The sequence below is a fragment of the Corythoichthys intestinalis genome, chromosome 1, assembly GCF_030265065.1.
Source record: "Corythoichthys intestinalis isolate RoL2023-P3 chromosome 1, ASM3026506v1, whole genome shotgun sequence".
Classification (NCBI taxonomy): domain Eukaryota; kingdom Metazoa; phylum Chordata; class Actinopteri; order Syngnathiformes; family Syngnathidae; genus Corythoichthys; species Corythoichthys intestinalis.
The window spans coordinates 68,531,277-68,550,560 of NC_080395.1; the positions used below are offsets into that span (position 1 = coordinate 68,531,277).

A 19,284-nucleotide genomic window follows, 5' to 3' on the forward strand; every position below is an offset into this window, starting at 1 on the left:
GAAAAAAATGGATGGAAAAAATTAGCGTAACTTTAGCTCGAAATATTTACGTAAAATGAATGATAACTGCGTTTTTTTTTTTTTTGCTTTTCACCAAGAATCTAGACTGTTCTATGTTCATATCTGTAGAAATTCAGGAATGTACGCATTTATTTACAAGAATTTTCAACTTAACAAGCTCTTTGTTTTGTGAATTGTGAAGGCCGCCACGTTGTATTTACACAATAGCGTCATTTTAGCTCGAAATATTTACGTAAAATGAACGACAACTGCCCGTTTTTTTTTGCTTTTAACCGAGAATTTAGATTGTTCTGTGTTCATATCTATGGAAATTGCGGGATGTACGCATTTACTTGCAAGAGTTTTCTTAAAAAGCTTTTTGTTTGTTGATGGCCGCCATGTTGTATCCATACACAGTAGCGTAGGTTTACATTCGAGTGGTTAGGTAATTTTAGGCCAACTGACCGTTTTGGCAAAAAAAAAAATAAAATAAAAATAAAAAAAAGTAATTTAGACATTTCTGCGTCCATACAAAAAAAAAAAAGGCCTTTTATGTATTTAATGTAAAATTTCAATCTACTGGCGGCACGGTGGCTGAGTGGTTAGCACGTCTGCCTCACAGTTCTGAGATCAAAGGTTCAATCCCGGGCTTCGGCCTTCCTGTGTGGAGTTTGCATGTTCTCCCCGTGCCTGTGTGGGTTTCCTCCGGGAACTCCGGTTTCCTCCCACATCCCAAAAACATGCATGGTAGGCTGATTGAACACTCTAAATTGTCCGTAGGTATGAGTGTGTGCGTGAATGGTTGTATGTCTCCTTGTGCCCTGCAATTGGCTGGCAACCAGTTCAGGGTGTCCCCTGCCTACTGCCCGTAGTTAGTTGGGATAGGCTCCAGCACCCCCGCGACCCTCGTGAGGAATAAGCGGCACGGAAAATGAATGAATGAATGAATTTCAATCTAAAAACAACAAGAGCCAGATAGCTGGCAAGATGTGCCTCCGTGCTGAGGCAATAGTAACATCAGAATTCAACCTGAATACTGTGAGTTGTGATTGTATATAGAAAAATGCAAATTTGGCTTCTGTTGTGTAAAATTAAGATGATTCTGCATGCTTTCCTCAAGTATTAAGTTTACGATGTGAAAAATGACTGATTTTTTTAGCGGTTGAAAACTTGCATTCAATAAAAAAAAAAAAAAGTTGCTATTTTGGGCTACAACGTATACGATATGTTAAATATTGCTATTGATCCTGAAAATATAGGTGATTATCTCTGCATCTGGTGATTTTTGTACATCTAGCGTAAGGGAGAATTTTACAGCCATTTAAGTTTTGTTATACTTGTATAAAAAAATAATCGAGATTTTATCAGGGAACATCTTAGAATTTTTTCATGTCGCTGCTCATGGAGACTCAAATATGCCTAAGGGAGGTGCCTGTTTTGGTTTTAGGTCACTAGCAACTTTGGTTTTTGAAAATAGGCTCCCTACGGATCGGCCTCGAGCCCAGTCAACTGATAGTGAAGTTTATGCCCCTAACCCAGATAAAATGCCTGTGCTTCTGGGTCCTGTTAAGAAACTAATGCTTCTTTGCAATGTCATTTGGCAAGGGCGAACGGCACAGTGGATTGTTTTCACCATAGAGCTGAAATGATTACTCGAATAATTCGAGTAACTCGATTTTAAAAACCGATCGAGGACTTTTCTCTGCCTCGAGGAATCGTTTAATTTGGCCAGCTTTAAGCATAATGTTTTGCCCGGACTACTTTTAATGCGGCACAATGCACTGACGTAAAGTGTAAAAAGAAAGACGAGAGAGGCGGCGGATACATTTGATTCCAACCCCCGCATGAATATACTGCTAGAGGTAACGAAGAAGAAGCCGACGAAAGCAAAGAGAAAAGCACCAAGAAAAATCAGAAAATGTCAAAAGTGTGGGAGCATTTCAAGCTGGACACCAAAGCGAACACCGTTTCATGTAGTCACTGTAAGACACCGCTTGCATAACACTACCTCCGCCTGGCCCAGGCTACCCGCAGCCCTGCTGATGGTTCTGCACCCCCGGCTGGACCCCACGACCGATGACCGCCCCCAAAACCCTGGCAGGGGCGCCACCAAGGAGCGTTACTCGGAACAAGGTAAAATTAAGTTAACGTAGTGCTAATAAATAAGATTAACGTTACTTTACCTTGCTAACCTGACGTTAGCCCTGCAGAGGGCTAGGTTTCTATTAATTATGACTTCTGTCGATGCGTGGCTAACATGTCTGATAATTATTAAATGGTTATTAGATATTTGCTTTTACCAAGGAAGGCTCATAATAAAGTGTTGATTGCTATAATAGGATGTTCCATGATTGATTGCAGTAAGAGACATTTTTTAAATTGATAACTATAGACATGTTTAGCTCTTGATAATACTGCCTTGTCATTCTGACTGGTTCCATAGGTCAACTTTAATACATTTAAGGAATCATATTGTTGCATTTTATTACTTACCAAATGCTATTGTTTCATGAAATGTATTTGATGATAGTTATTAAGCTGTTATTATATACTAGTATTTGCTTTTATCAACTGCTGCCCACAATGAAGAAATACTTTTGCTTATTGCTGTCCACAATGATGAAATGCTTTTGCTTATTCTTATTGTTCACAAAGAAAGAATGTTTTGTCTTGCCTGGTCAAGGTCAGAAGAGGCCGCTTTGCTTTGCTGAAATGTGCTGACACATATGTATATAATTCCACCTAGATGCACACTCATAGCCAAACAAAGACAACAGGTGTTGCCAGCTTGCTTCCCCTTTTAGGGCAAGACACCCGTCTGTTGCTAGGGCCATCCCAAATAAAAAGCGAGGTGAAGGAGGGGCTAGTTAGAACGACTGCGGAAGCTGGATAGTTTCCCCTCTTTCTCCTTGCAAGCTTTTAAACCAAATTGAGTGCCTTCTCTCCTTATTTTGGGTAATATTATAAATGTCTACCAAAGGATTTGTATTTGAACTTGACAATGTCTTTCATACAGGCTTTAATCTGTAAAAACAGCACTATAGTGATGAAGGTGTATAATAAAAACATAATAAAGGTAACTGTCAATTTTAGCTCGGTAGTCATTGATAGATAAAACACGTAGCACTGGTGCCTAATGTGCAGGTATACAGCAGGTATCATAAATTTATTTTGAACACTGCAAAACTAAAAATCCTATCAGGACTTCTAATTTAGACTTAACTAGAACTTAAAAATCGCTTGACACAAATGGAAATTCAATCGAAACACGTGGGTAAAAAGACCTAACTTTTAACTGATGTGTGTTATAAAGAGTAACGACATTTTCAGGTAAGTGTTGTTTGCACTTGCCTTTCAGACCAGCTGTTTTGGTAAAAATATTGAAAATGCTGCTTTCCAAACAGACTTTTGCCCCGGCTAATAAGATGAGGCTGTGCGACTTAGCCCCTCCACATCAACCCACCTCGTGGAAATTGTCCTCAGTGATGCCACTGTCTTCGATGTGAAGAATGCTTTTCAGGGTCTGCACATACAGGAGGTCCACTTCCTCCAGATCTTCAAGGAGAAGAGGAATACAGCACAGCTGCTTCCATACCAGAGGTGCCAAGTGAAGATCCAGGGGCTTCTTAGTACGAATGGCCACGCCCATTAGAATGCCAAGGAACTTAAACTGGAGCATGTGCTCATCCAAACAGGATGATGGGTTGAAGAGGAATCTTAGAAGAGACAAGTAATTTTATTTTAAACACAAAAAGTGGGAATGCCTACAGTAATGTTCAGACTGTGCAGTCAAGCAGATCGGATTGAAATGGAGATACTCTCCTACAGAAATGGGGATCCTATCCCAGTCACGAGAAATCCATTGAGCAGTGGGAAGAGAATGCATGTGATCACCCCAGTCACAGTTACACAGTTACATTCACGTCTTAGTATAATGTCCGGGACTTTCGCGGGAAGCGGTATTGAAAGCAGACATTAAATTCCCGGGTCACAGCTCGATGGCTGATGACGTAAATATCATGGCGGGCCGATCGTCATTTCCTCTTTCTTCACAGTAAGACGAAAAGCAGTAAACAAACATCGCAATTATCAACATGGCAAACTGTAAATAGCAAAATTAAACTAAAAACATAACAAAATTAAATTGCTACTGGATCTTAGAGCCGAGGAAGAGAGTCCATCGTTTATCTATCAAAAATGGCATAATGTCTGGAATATAAAATTGCACCAGCCGTCCTACGTGCACAGGGAGCGCCGAGTCGACAACAAGTTTGTGTAAGTGTCCAGCCCGCGTTATTCCCAGGATATCTTTCCATGTGTAAAAGCAATGACCCGGGTAAATCCCGCGTCACCTTACACGGGTACAGTGGGGAGAACAAGTATTTGATACACTGCCGATTTTGCTGGTTTTCCCCAGTGGCGCCACCAGGGGGTGGCCAGGGGTGGCCACGGCCACCCCTATAAATTGGTTGGCCACCCCACTGGCCACCCCTCTTGCCAGTATATCGTTAGATTTTTGGAGCATCAGTTATGCATTTCATCCCAAATGAATGCATTTATTTTGTTTTGTTAACTTAAATGTACACCTTATGCCTAATATATACATTACACAATAAAACAGAATTGTTGTGGAACTCAAAATGTTGACTGGACAGTTATGGACTATGCACATTAAATCATTAGTAACATCAAATATTACACAATACACCAAAGTATATCAGTAGCCGTGTCCTTAAGTCTTTCTGATAGTTTTCCCCTGACCTTTTTACTGCAATAATATAATGAAAACCTGAAATTAGGGCTTTTAGTTTTGGCCCCCCCAAGATTTTAAGTGGCCCCATCTGGCCACCCCTATGAAAAATTTCTGGAGGCGCCACTGGTTTTCCCACTTGCAAGCCATGTAGAGGTCTGTAATTTGTATCATAAATTCTCTTCAACTGTGAGGGACGGAATCTAATACGAAAGTATTTGATACATGACCAACTTGTAAATATTTCGGCTCTTAGTTCTTTTTTAAGAACCAATCCTGTTCTCCACTCATTATCGGAAGTAACTGCACCTGTTTGAACTTGTTACCTGTATAAAAGACACCTGTTCACATGCTCAAACAAACAAACTCCAACCTCTCCACAATGGCCAAGACCAAAGATCTGTGTAAGGACATCAGGGATAAAATAATAGACCTGCACAAGGCTGGGATGGGCAACAGGAAAATAAGCAAGCAGCTTGGTGAGAAGGGAACAACTGTTGGAGCGATTATTAGAAAACGGAGGAAGTTCAAGTTGACGGTCAATCTGCCTCGTTCTGGGGCTCCATGCAAGATCTCACCTCGTGGGGCATCACTGATCATGAGGAAGGTAAGGGATCAGCCCAGAACTACACGGCAGGACCTGGTCAATGACCTGAAGAGAGCTGGAACCAAAGTCTCGAAGAAAACCATCGGAAACACATTACGCCGTCATGGATTAAAATCCTACAGCGCACGCAAGGTCCCGCTGCTGAAGCCAGTGCATGTCCAGACACGTCTGAAGTTTGCCACTGACCATCTGGATGATCCAGAGGAGCAATGGGAGAAGGTCATGTGGTCGGATGAGACCAAAATTGAACTTTTTGCTCTAAACTCGGCTCGTTGTGTTTGGAGGAAAAAGAAGGATGAGTACAACCCCAAGAACACCATCCCAACCGTGAAACATGGAAGAGGAAACATCATTTTTTGGGGCTGCTTCTCTGCCAAGGGTACAGGACGACTGCACCGTATTGAGGGGAGGATGGATGGGGCTATGTATCGCCAGATCTTGGCTGACAACCTCCTTCCTTCAGTGAGAGCCCTGAAGATGGGTCGTAGCTGGGTCTTCCAGCATGACAACGACCCAAAGCACACAGTCAAGGCAACTAAAGAGTGGCTCCGTAAGAAGCATCTTAAGGTCCTGGAGTGGCCTAGCCAGTCACCAGATCTGAACCCGATAGAAAATCTATGGAGGGAGCTGAAAGTCCGTGTTGCAGGGCAGCAGCCCCGAAACCTGTAAGCTCTGGAGAAGATCTGCATGGAGGAGTGGGCCAAAATCCCTGCTGCAGTGTGTGCAAAACTTGTGAAGGACTATAGGAAACGTTTGGTATCTGTAATAGCAAACAAAGGTTTTTGTACCAAATATTGTGATGTAACAAATACTTATTTCATGCAATTAAATGCAAATTTATTATTTAAAAATCATACACCGTGATTTTCTGTTTTTTTGTATTAGATTCCGTCCCTCACAGTTGAAGAGAACTTATGATACAAATTACAGACCTCTACATGCTTTGCAAGTGGGAAAACCAGCAGTGTATCAAATACTTGTTCTCCCCACTGTATTTAATGGGATATACAGTGACTCTGAAAGCGACTCAAGAAATGTGTTCTGTACATATAACTATTCTTTTTCTCACGTATTAGCCAATATATAAGCTTCAGACCACATATGTTGTTTTTTTTTGCTTCAAGTATTGTGTCATCCCCAAAAATCCCATCCTATTATTTGCCTCACCTGTCCCTGTTGTAGCCAACCTCAGCAGTGGCATTGGGGGATGGGATGAGCAGGTCTACTACACCGGTCTCTAATTCCTGAGCACATTTGCAGAACAATGAAAGTAACAGAACCACCAGTCACACAAGCAACAAGGAATCGAGTGGTCCATACCTGACACATCTCTGTGATGGTATCATCAAAGACCCCTCCAGCGTCATCAGCTCCCTCACCTACAAGCTTCACCTTCCAGGCTCTTGAAGGAAGACGAAGGTCTGAAGCATTCAGTTTCACAACCTGACGGGCAATCTGGACAAAGATGGGTTTACATTTCCGTCCCCTGTAACCAGTCAAAGACAAGACAAATAATAGTCAATAGTGAACAAGAATGTAACGAGCTAGATCCTCAACAACAAGTGAAAGGTCCTGACCTTGTGGAGATCCGTTTGACAGTGATCTGGGGACCGTAGTTCTTGCCTTGCACCATAGTTTTGCCAATAGAGCGCACCATGGGGAGAGTGTAAACTCTGGGGGCTAATAATGGTCTTAACTGGCCCTGAACAATCCCCCAGGTGCCTGCGTTGTAGCGAGAGGTGCAGCTCTGCAAAGTAGAAATATTAATTATTCAAACATTATATAGATATATATATATAAATATATGCACAGTGCCCTCCATAATTATTGGCACCCCTGAAAAAGATGTGTTTTTTAGCTTCTAATAATTTTTTTTATTTCAAATAATATGGGACCTTAATGGAAAAAAAGAAAAAAATCCAACCTTCAATACAAGTGCATTCATTCAGTGGGGGAAAAAAGTCCCACATAAAGAAAAAATTATTTGACATCAAACAACGTGTGTCACAATTATTAGCACCCCTGGTGTTAATACTTTGTACAACCCCCTTTTGCCAAAAAAACAAGGTCTGGGGTCTGAGATGGCCATGGGAGGAGCTTGGTTTTGTGTCTGGTGAACCATTTCTGTGTAGATTTGGCCATATGTTTGGGGTCATTGTCTTGCTGAAAGATCCAGTGACGACCCATCTTCAGCTTTCTAGCAGAGCGCAACAGATTTTGATTTAAAATGTCCTGATATTTCAAAGCATTCATGATGCCATGCACCCTAACAAGGTTCCCAGGGCCTTTGGAAGCAAAACAGCCCCACAGCATCACTGACCCACCCCCATACTTCACAGTGGGTATGAGGTGCTTTTCAGCATGCGCATCTTTCGTGGCAGGCCAGACCCACTTAAGAGTGTTTGTTGCCAAAAAGCTCAATCTTGGTCTCACACAAAAATACACACGGTCCCAGGCTTCAACTGGGACCGTGTGCTTTGGTCATGGAAAGATAAGACAAGACGGATTCAACATACTGTACATAAGTACTGTATTTGTTTATTATAACAATAAACCCATAAGATGGCATTAACATTATTAACATTCTTTCTGTTAAAGGGATCCACGGATAGAAAGACTTGTAGTTCTTAAAAGATAAATGTTAGTACAAATTATACAAATTTTATATTAAAACCCCTCTTAATGTTTTTGTTTTAATAAAATTTGTAAAATTTTCAATCAAAAAATAAACTAGTAGCTCGCCATTGTTGACGTCGCCGAGCGGGATGTCACATGGGCTTCCTGCCGTTTTTCCCCACAGTGTCTTTAACTATGTAAGGTAGTGAGTAAAATACAACACAAGGTCTCAATGGCGAGTTTTACTGGTGCCGTAGTTCCCTGTTTACTGGTCCATCCATTGTAATTCACGTCATTTGAGTGCTGGCTTCACAACGTACGAGACCTCTGATAGTTTATAAATTGTGACTAAATATTGCCATTCAGTGTATTTGTTGAACGAAATGTAATATAGAAACAAAGTGCCAGCACGTCGCGTGTAATACACCTTTGTTAAGAAAAAGCACAAAACAAGACACCTTTCTCTGCATCTTGGCTCTCAAGTGCATCATTGTAATCTGTTTGAGGCAATGCATGAGCGAGTCATTCAGCGCATGCGTTAAATGCGTCAAATTTTTAACGTGATTAATTTAAAAAATCAATTACCGCTCGTTCATGCGATAAATTTGACAGCACTAGTATGTATATATGTATATTTAGTATTATAGTACAGTCTCAAGACAGTGTCTTGTATTTGTCAACTTTTTGGAGAATGGCAGACAGACAGCAAATAGAAAATTAATTTGAGATTAAATTCATTTAGTCATTATGAAAGTAAAACGGTCAAAAACATGAACATTCATGAAATTTAATGCAGACTCTTTTTAATACCTGATTGTTGGGACTGAGGTTGAGAAGTCTCCAAGATGAGTACATGAGGTCAGAGAAGTGATAAAGGAGGCGCAGACGAGCCCTCACAGCCTCCATGCTCACCTCCTTGAGCACGCTATACTGAGGGGGTACAGCCACAGGCAAACCGAGCTGGAGAGGGACTGAGGACCCTAGGAACACAGGAAAAAGAGAAATTATACAGGTCAGACTGACAGGAATAGGAATTTCAAACAAATAGTGTGTGAGAATCTGTTTATGTGTGAATGTTTGCCTGGTGCTCGGGGTGGCACAGAGGGAGCGGTCCATGCTGCACTATGACAACGTCCAGCAGTGATTTGGTTGATGCCCTTGTTTTGCAGTACTGTCACCAAGGTAGGTTCTCTTACATGGTTAGTGTGGCCCAGACCCAGCTAAAAGTAACAAAATGTTCAATAAATCAGTTGAAAAAAAAACTGTGGGACTTAGGCTAGGCTAGGTCTTAATGCACAATTCCGATATTTTTGTCATATCCGTTTTTTGTACGTGCCCGTTCAGACTGCCTTTGTCCATTGAGCCCGTTCAAGTATCACGCATGAGCATTAATTTGCAGTCCGCGCTGAGCCAACTGACCCGCATGTGCAGGAGCATCAGAACAAACGACCACACATGCTGGCCCAACGTCATTCAAGTGTGATCATATTTTGATTTCCAAAAAGAGGACACAAATAAAAGACATAAATAATCCCAGTTTAGTCTTATATTAAAAGTTTAAATGGATTGATAGCATGCAAGCACTGTCCATCCATGACACACACCAAACGGACAGTTTGCCCCGACTCTCGGCCGTGTAAGCAATCTTTAAATATTGCTAATTTGGAGCAGAGACAAAACCGAGCATTCTCAGGCTTATCCTATACTAAGGCTGGGCGATATGGCCTTAAGTATGTATCACGTTAATTGAGCAGATTTACCTCGAAAACGATAAATGACGATAAATTCGCCCCAGCAGACTGTTGTATAATTTGAAAATCTGAATCAATGCATGAAATACAAATTAATTGTTCTCGTTGATTTATTTACCAGCTTTCAATTTAATATATTTAACAATTGTACATGCAGTCTAAACATGATATAAAAATGTATTGTAAACAATAAGAATTCAAGTATGAACATTTATAACAGCTTGTATGACTTGAACAATGTACAATATTATAAAAATCAATACGACGACTGTGCAAACATGTCATTATAACACAAATGATTTATAGCTTTAAGAGTACAATTCAAACAGATGACTTATTGTTTATGGCTGCTGTGACATAATTACTCAACACAATTGTTTACTTCAAGGTTTAGGTCCAAAGCATTTTTAATACATGCACGCACACATGCACTCTCCACACACACATTAAAGCTATATTGCTCTTTTGCCAATGAAACATTTAAGATTTTATGATGGCAGTAATGACACAGAATGAAGCAAGCACAGACAGAAAAATAGCTATGGCCATTAAACGGTCCTATAATAGGCTTCACTGTAGGATTATAATTTATGATGAATGCTTTACCATCATAAAAGATATCAAAGAAATCACACACACACACAGATACAAAATAACGCGACATACTAATTGCTAGTTGCAGTCCGTGCTAAATCAACTCATTAAGTTCAGCCGTTTCAACAAGGTAAGAGCCGCTATTTGACTCAATCACGTTCATTCGTGGCATCAGCCGCTAGCGTTAGCCTGTGGCCTGGCTACTAGTAGAAAGCTCTGAACGCACCCTCTCCTGAAATCGTGAGAACCAGGGAGGAAAGCGGGTGAAAGCCTGTCTGGAGTCCGCCAAGAGTCTACTTAGTGTTGGGGGAAAGTTTGGCGAAGCTCCCTTAAACCTAACTTCATCAAGTTTGCTTGTAGCGTTAGCCACTAGTATTAGCAGCTAGCGTTAGCCTACGGGGCTTCTGTTTGTTTGAGTGCCTGATAACCACGTGACTTCATACCTAAGGACACTGACTGCTTTCTTAAAGGGGAATGCACATAGCCGAACAACACAGAGTCAAAGCGGGATGAAAAGACATTTTCTTGTTTTAGTAAATTACCGAATTTACCGACATGGTCAAAATTACGCCGGTCATTGTGAAGAATTTCGGTAACGGTAAATTTTCGGTATACTCTATCCTATACCCATTTTATTTTTTTATGACTGTTGTCAAGCCCGCCCCTTCACCAAAAGCCACATTCAAGCTAGGCTCTAACACTAATGCATTGCTGCATCGCTACCGTAGCACCCTGTCTCTCTCGCTTTTTGATGACATGATTGCTGCATGAAGTCCGATTTGGGGGACTTGACAGTTCAGACCGCAGCTACATTCAGGAAAAATGTGGCCCAGATCGGATTTTAACTGCATATTGAAGTGACCTAGATCGGATTTGAAATGGTCCACTTATATGAGACTTTTGTCGTTCAGACCGTCAAGTTAATGCCTAACTTGAGTCGGAAAAACACGAAAAATCGGATTCCTGCGGGTCGAACATAGCCTGTGAGATACGAAAGCTTCAGTACAAAAAAAATAATTTTATGCAAAGATCTGATTTTTTTTCGCTTTATACAGCATTTTGTCTTGGCATTCGCTATTCTGAACAAATCTCTCGTCAATTTTTCTTTTCTGTCCACATCTAGGGAGGTTAGCCACAGTGCCATGGGCTTTACACTTACTACAGGTAAGTAACAGGTGCTGTTAATTACACAAATTAAAGAAGCATGACATGATTTTTCAAAGGGTGCCAATACTTTTGTCCGGCCCATTTTTGGAATTGTGTAAAATGATGACCTCCCCCCCCCCCCCATTCTCTTTTGTGTTTTTTCACTGCAAGCAAAAATAAATGAAGATATTACTACCGAAGCATTTGTAATTGCTATAATTTTCTGGGAGAAATTGAGCATTATCTGACAGAATTGCAGGGGTGCAAATACTTTTGGCCAGCACTGTACTTTGTTACAGGTATTAACGATTAGGTTAGGTATACTGAATAATTCAAATGTATGTGTCTCTTATTTCATTCTGCTTTTACCCTTATAAAATTGAATGTGGGGCTTTAACAGAGCTCGGAACGAATTAGGCAATTTACATGTAAAACATTATTCACTATACGAAAAAAAAAAATCACAATACAAAAGCGACTCCAGAACTAAGTAATTTTGTATCTTGAGGCACCACTATGTATTGAATTAGCAGGGGTAAATACGAACAAACTTTTAACAGAACAAAATCAATTCATTCAAAAATATGATCCGAGTTTACATTTGATGTCACATGGCCTATCAGTAGGTTTCCTTACCTGGCCCTCTAAGTTGCTGCCCCATGTGTAAACGTCCCCTGTGGAGGAGAGAACCAAAGTGTGCTCAGCTCCTGCAGCGACATCTTGGATGTGGATGCCTGACAGAGCAGGAACCTGTTGGGGACGGTTGTGGTTCCTCGCCCGGGCTTCTGGCAAACCAATTAGGCGGTCTAAAGCAGAACATTTGAAAGAATTTGGAAAAAAAAAGTAACATGCACCTTACTTAAGGGTATTTAATAGCTATACACTCAAATACATAATCATACTGGACCTAAAATAGTATTCATTATACAGCAAAACTATTCAAGTAAAAAAATTATACTATTTGAACATACCTTTACCAAACGTAAAAACTTTGCCATCTTTTGTCAAAGCCACAGAGAACTGTGTGCCACAAGCCACTTTTTTGATGCCAATTCCACATAGCAATTCCACTTTCTAAGGATTGGAATTTCAAATGATTAAAAATTACATCAGCAACTACAGTATAATACAAAACTATTCAAGTGTGTTGCTCAGAATGTCAAACAAGCTATACCTGTGGTGAAGACTTAGCTGTAGAATTCCCAAGTCCCAGTTTTCCATAGTCCCCATCACCAAATGCCCAAACCATCATTCCATCAGCTGAAACGACCAAGGTGTGGTTCAAACCGCACGCAACCTGAAGAGAAAACAAAGGAAATTGTAAGAAGCATATTCGACATGTTCTTCACAAAACCAAATTAGTCATTTTCTTCTTGGGACAGAAAACAATCCAAAAACAATTTCCCCTTCAATGAAACCTACCTGACCAACTTGGTATCCTTCCAGAGCTGTGACTTTCTCTGGCAGCTTCTTGTTGGAAGTGTTTCCCAAACCAAGTCTGCCATAATCACCATTACCAAAAGTGAATAGCTTTCCATCAGCTGTTACAACCGCAGTGTGTTTGAATCCGCAAGACATCTAGAGACAAAAAAAACCCCATTAGGAATTATGTCATCCTTATGGGCGTTAGTAAGTAAATGATGTTTGAGCCTTGGAAACATTTGTCAAGAAAAAAAAAAAAAGAATTAAATGTGACTGTATGCCCCTCCAAGCCCCTGAACTCTGCTTCCTGATTAGAAGGTATCCACACATCCATCATCTACCGCTTAATCCGGGGTCAGGTCGCAGGGTAAAGCAGCTTTCTCAGGGAAGCCCAGACGTTAACCAGCTACTCCGGCGGGATCCCAAGGCGTTCCCAGGCCAGGCAAGAGAGTCTCTCCAGTGTGTCTTCGGTCGTCCCTGGGGCCTCCCGCCGGTATGACATGCCCAAAAGACCTCTCTAGGGAAGCTTCCAGGAGGCATCCGAACCAGATGCCCGAGCCACCTCAGATGGCTCCCCTCAACGCGAAGGAGTAGTGGCTCGACCCGGAGTCCCTCCCGGATGACTGAGCTTCTCACCCAATCTCTAAGAGAGAGCCCGGACACCCTGCGGAGGAAACTCCTTTCGGGCGCTTGTATCCGGGACCTAGTTCTTTCAGTCACGACCAGCAGCTTGTGACCATAGGTGAGGGTAGGAACGTAGATCGACTGGTGAATCGAGTGCATCACCTTTTGGCTCAGCTCCTTCTTCACCGCTACGGACCGGTGCAGAGTCCACATCACTGCAGACGCTGCACTGATTCTGCCTGTCGATCTTCCGCTCCCTCCTTCTTCACTCATGAATAAGACCCCAAGATACTTGAACTCCTCCACTTGGGGCAGGATCTCATCCCCGAAACGGAGAGGGTACGCCACCCTTTTCCAACTGAGGACCATGGTCTCTGATTTTAAGGCGTTGAGCTTAATCCCAACCGCTTCTCAGTCAGCTGCGAACCACTCCAGTGAGAGTTGGAGATCACGGCTTGATGAACAGCACCACATTAGCTGCAAAAAGCAGAGATGCAATGCTGAGGCCACCAAACTGGACCCCTCAACGCTTCAGCTGTGCCAAGAAATTCTGTCCATAAAAGTTATGAACAGAATCAATGACAAAGAGCAACCTTGGCGGAGTCCAACCGTCACTGGGAGCGAATTTGACTTATTGCCGGCAATGCGGACCAAACTCTGACACCGGCTGGACCATACAGCCCTTACCAAGCGGCTCGGTACCCCGTATTCCCGAAGCACCCCCCACAGGACTTCCAGAGGGACATGGTCCAACGCTTTCTCCAAATCCACAAAACACATGTAGACCAGTTGGGCGAACTCCCATGCACCCTCGAGGAAACTGCTGAGGGTGTAGAGTTGGTCCACTGTTCCACGGCTGGGACGAAAATCATTGTCGAAGGCATAGTGGCATTCAGGAGGCATGTCCTTCACACCCTAACCCACTATGTCCTCTGTCACTATCACATCTCCACAAAATCATTGTAAAATAAATAGACAGTGATTTACAGTAAAAGAAATTATTTGAACAAATCCCTATTAAAATATATAAAGTCAATTATCTAATGCAAAAGAAAACAATTGTGCAAAAAGCAGTTCTGTGAGGTAGATGCCATTTTATAAATTTTAAGAAGGCTTGTGTGACTATGGGGAGACTGTATACCTTTACAGTAAAGTAGTATAGTATTGTAGTACTATAGTATCCATACTTTAATAATTTAGCACCAGAGGGGATTTAATACTGGAACTCAGTATACATCCCTAAGATATACAGTACAAGGTTCTACAACTGACCTGTACAACCTCTTCTCCTTGAAGAGCTTCAATCTGTCTTGGTCGGCGTTGGCGGTCACTGTTTCCGTGGCCCAGCTTGCCATAGTCACCATCACCCCAACTAAAAACCTCACCGCTTTCTGTCAGTGCCATGGAATGGCCGTCGCTACCACATGATGTCACCAACTGAGTCACGACAAAACCTGATGAATACCAAGACATTGACCCAGTCAAGGGGAAAGTAAGCAACTACAGGTAAATTGAACTTCTCAAAAGCCAACACTTTCTACCCTAATCAAACCCAATTTTGTCATCTGAAGCCCCTTTCAGATGTATACTGAAGTCTTGTAATGTGCCCGCAATTAACCTGAGCGCACTTCCGTGTGACCTCAATGTTCGTTTACAGAGATATTAACCGGAAATTTACAACCTCTCTACCTAGTCATAATTCGAGATCATTTACAGTAAGCTTTATGTCTGAATGCTGCTGGTGATGTTCTGTTTCACACGGCAGAAGTTGATGACGCAGCTGTCAAGTGACTTCCACGCAGTGTGCACTGCATTGCCTCTTCCCCACTCTAAGACGAAATAACGTTTGAAAAGCAGTAAGCAAATTATTTCAGCACTAAATGGACGGCAAACTCAATCCAACAACTTTTCTGCAATATTAGGGCTGGGGAAGAGACTTAGATTTTGAATAGAAATGCCCAGAACTTTGTTATGAGTGTTGTTAAGATATTTTTTTTGTTATTTTTCCTAAATAAATTACCCTTGTATTATCCTTGTGATTGACAATGTGTGGTTCAATCTGGTCTCTGACAAATGGGTCAGATCGCTACAGTAAATGAACTTTATTACTAAAGCGGAATACATACGAACAGGTATTGAACAAAACAAGAACAGATAAGACGTATTGCCCAGATTTTAGCATTACCGACAGTTTGATGTCTGAAAGTGGCCAACCCACGTCTGTTTTGGCAGGCCACCTTATGTCTGAAAGGCATTCTGGGTCACACCACATGGTAATGTTTATGTACAAGGGGCTTAATTTATTTGATTTGTCTTAAAATGGCAAAAGAAATTTTGTAAAAATTTGTACATTTGTGGGGTAGCTAATTTAACAACACCTTGAAGCGCTGAGATGACAGTGAGGACATGCAGGTCATCAGAGTTGCCTTGTCCCAGACGACCATAGCTACCCTCTCCACAGGCCAACACAGTACCGTTAGGTTGCATAACAAAGGTGCAGTTCTGACCACACACGACCTAGCGGGGGGAGAGATACATAATAACTGAAAAGTAACTTGCTAAGAGTTTAACATTTCAAATCAGCTGGAACTTACATGTACAAGTAGAGAGCATTGTGTACCAAGGAAATTTGTAAAATAGTACACTATCAAAACACACCACACATATAGCACAGGCCAAAAGTTTGTACACACCCCATTTAATGCAACACAAATGAAGGTCCCGACCCAATTGATAAAGCAAAAAATTCCATTAATCAACCATGAAAAGGCATACCTGTGAAGTAGAGCAGGGCGGTAAACCGAAAATGTACCGTTACCGAAATTCTTCACGATGACCGACGTAATTTTGACCATGTCGGTGAATTCGGTAATTTAATAAAACAAGAAAATATAGTCTTTTCATCTCGCTTTGATTCTGTGTTGTTCGTATATGTTCATTCCCTTTTAAGAAAGCAGTCAGTTTGCTTACGTACGGAGTCACGTGGTTATCAGGAAGCCAAACAAACAGAAGCCTGGTAGGCTAATGCCAGCGGCTAATGCTACAAGCAAACATGATGGAGTGTGGCTTAAAGGAGGTTCGCCAAACTTTCACCCGACATTAAGTAGACTCTTGGCGGCATCCAGACGGGCTTTCACCCACTGTTCTCACTTGTTCACACGATTTCCGGAGAGGGTGCTTTCAGTGCTTCCTACTGGTAGCCAGGCCATAGGCTAATGCTAGCGGATAATGCTAGCGGTTAACGCTACAAATGAACGTGATGGAGTCGGATAGCGGCTCAAACCTTGTCGGAACGGCTCAACTTAATGAGTGGATTGGGCACGGACTGCATCTGGCAATTAGTATGTCGCGTTATTTGGTATCTGTGTGTGATTTCTCTGATAGATTTTGTGAGTGTAAAGCATTCAGCAAGAATTATAATGCAACAGTGAAGCCTAGAATATGACCGTTTAATGGCCCCAGCTATTTTTCTGTATGTGCTTAATTCTGTGTCATTACTGCCATCATAAAATCTTAAATGTTTCATTTGCAGAAGATCAATATACCTTTAATGTGTGTGTGTGTCTCTGTTTGGGGGTTCATGTGTGCGTGCATGTAAAAATGCACAGGGGGAAAAAAACCTGAAACCATGAAGTAAACACTTGTGTTGAGTAATTATGTCACAGCGCCATTAACAATAAGTTGCCTTTTTGTCTTTTTGAAGTGTACTGTTCAAGCTGTAAGTCATTTGTGTTACAATGACATGTTTGCATAGGCATCTTGATTTTGACAATGCACATTGTTCAAGCCATACACGCTGTTATAAATGTTCATACTTAAATTCTTATTGTTTACAATAAATTTTTATATAATGTTTACACTGCATGTACAATTGTTAAATATATTAAATTGAAAGCTGGTAAATAAAGCAACAAGAAACGATGAATCTGTATTTCATGCATTGATTCAGATTTTCAAATTATATGACAGTCCGCTTGGGCGAATTTATCGTCATATATCGTTATTGAGGTAAATCGCTCAATTTACCGTGATATGTGCTTAAGGCCATATAGCCCAGCCCTACTGTGAAGTCAAAAACCATTCTAGTTGACTCCCTCTTGAAGCTCGTCAAGAGAATGGCAAGAGTGTGCAAAAAAGTAATCAGAGCAAAGGGAGATACAAGAATATAATACACGTTTTTACTTATTTCATCTTTTTTTGCTAAGTACATAATTCCACACATGTTCATTCAGTTTCAGTTTTCAATGACAATTTACAATGTATATAGTCATGACAATAGAGAAAACGCACGAATGAGAAGGTGTGTCCAAACTTTTGGCCTGTACTGTATATACTAGTCCTTCTCAAAAAATTAGCATGTTGTGATAAAGTTTATTACTTTCTGAAATGTACCGATAAACATTAGACTTTCATATATTTTAGATTCATTACACACAACTGAAGTAGTTCAAGCCTTTTATTGTTTTAACATTGATGATTTTGGCAAAAAAGTCAAGAAAAAACAAAAATCCCTATCTAAAAAATTGTAAAAAGTGTTTTTAATACAAAAAAGTCAACCTTCAATTCATTATATCAGCTATGCACTCAATACTTGGTCGGGAATCCTTTTGCAGAAATGACTGCTTCAATGTGGCGAGGCATGGAGGCAATCAGCCTGTGGCACTGCTGAGGTGTTATGGAGGCCCTGGATGCTTCGGTAGCGGCCTTAAGCTCATCCACAGTGTTGGGTCTGGTGTTCCTCAACTTCCTCTTCACAGTATCCGACAGATTTTCTATGGGGTTCAGGTCAGGAGAGTTGGCAGGCCAATTGAGCACAGTAATGCCATGGTCAGTATACCATTTAACAGTGGTTTTGGCACTGAGAGCAGATGCCAGGTCGTGCTGAAAAATGAAATCTTCATCTCCATAAAGCTTTTCAGCAGATGGAAGCATGAAGTGCTCCAAAATCTGATAGCGAGCTGCACTGACCCTGCCCTTGATAAAACACAGTAGACCAACACCAGCAGCTGACAAGGCACCCCAGACCATCACTGACTGTGGGTACTTGACACTGGACTTCAGGCATTTTGGCATTTCCTTCTCCCCAGTCCTCCTCCAAACTCTGGCACTCTGATTTCCGAATGACATGCAAAATTTGCTTTTATCCGAAAAAAGTACTTCGGACCACTGAGGAACAGTCCAGTGCTGCTTCTCTGTAGCCTAGGTCTGCTTCTCTGTAGCCCAGGTCAGGCGATTCTGCCGCTGTTTCAGGTTCAAAAGTGGCTTGACCTGGGGAATGCGGCACCTGCAGCCCATTTCCAGCACACGCCTGTGCACGGTGGCTCTGGATGCTTCTACTCCAGACTCAGTCCACTGTTTCTGCAGGTCCCCCAAGGTCTAGAATCGGCCCTTCTCCACAAGCTTTCTCAGGGTGCGGTCACCTCTTCTGGTTGTGCAGCGTTTCCTGACAAACTTTTTCCTTTCCACAGACTTCCCACTGAGGTGCCTTGATACAGCACTCTAGGAACAGCCTATTCGCTCAGAAATTTCTTTCTGGGTCTTAGCCTCAACCCTCCTTCTTGAGGGTGTCAATGATGGCCTTCTGGACAGCAGTCAGATCGGCAGTCTTGCCCATGAATGCGGTTTAGATTAATGAACCAGGCTGGGAGTTTTTAAAAGCCTCAGGAATCTTTCGCAGGGGTTTATAGTTAATTCGTTGATTCAGATGATTAGGTTAGTAGCTTCTTTAGAGTACCTTTTCCTGATATGCTAATTTTTTGAGATAGAGATTTTTG

At 41.6% G+C, this 19,284-nt stretch overlaps 1 protein-coding gene across 9 annotated transcripts in view; it reads right to left on the reverse strand.

Moving 5' to 3' along the window:
* Positions 1–19,284, reverse strand: part of herc1 (HECT and RLD domain containing E3 ubiquitin protein ligase family member 1) — a 213,087-nt gene that overhangs the window by 15,048 nt on the left and 178,755 nt on the right. For all 9 annotated transcript variants that reach the window (XM_057837769.1, XM_057837760.1, XM_057837822.1 and 6 more), the window contains 12 exons: positions 15,889–16,027; positions 14,783–14,964; positions 12,887–13,042; positions 12,639–12,761; positions 12,436–12,538; positions 12,101–12,270; positions 9,055–9,193; positions 8,784–8,953; positions 6,935–7,104; positions 6,678–6,843; positions 6,525–6,601; positions 3,464–3,716 (listed from right to left, as the gene is read on the reverse strand). In XM_057837769.1, coding sequence (XP_057693752.1) covers positions 3,464–3,716; positions 6,525–6,601; positions 6,678–6,843; positions 6,935–7,104; positions 8,784–8,953; positions 9,055–9,193; positions 12,101–12,270; positions 12,436–12,538; positions 12,639–12,761; positions 12,887–13,042; positions 14,783–14,964; positions 15,889–16,027 — 1,848 coding nt within the window. The remainder of the gene's footprint in view (positions 1–3,463; positions 3,717–6,524; positions 6,602–6,677; positions 6,844–6,934; positions 7,105–8,783; positions 8,954–9,054; positions 9,194–12,100; positions 12,271–12,435; positions 12,539–12,638; positions 12,762–12,886; positions 13,043–14,782; positions 14,965–15,888; positions 16,028–19,284) is intronic.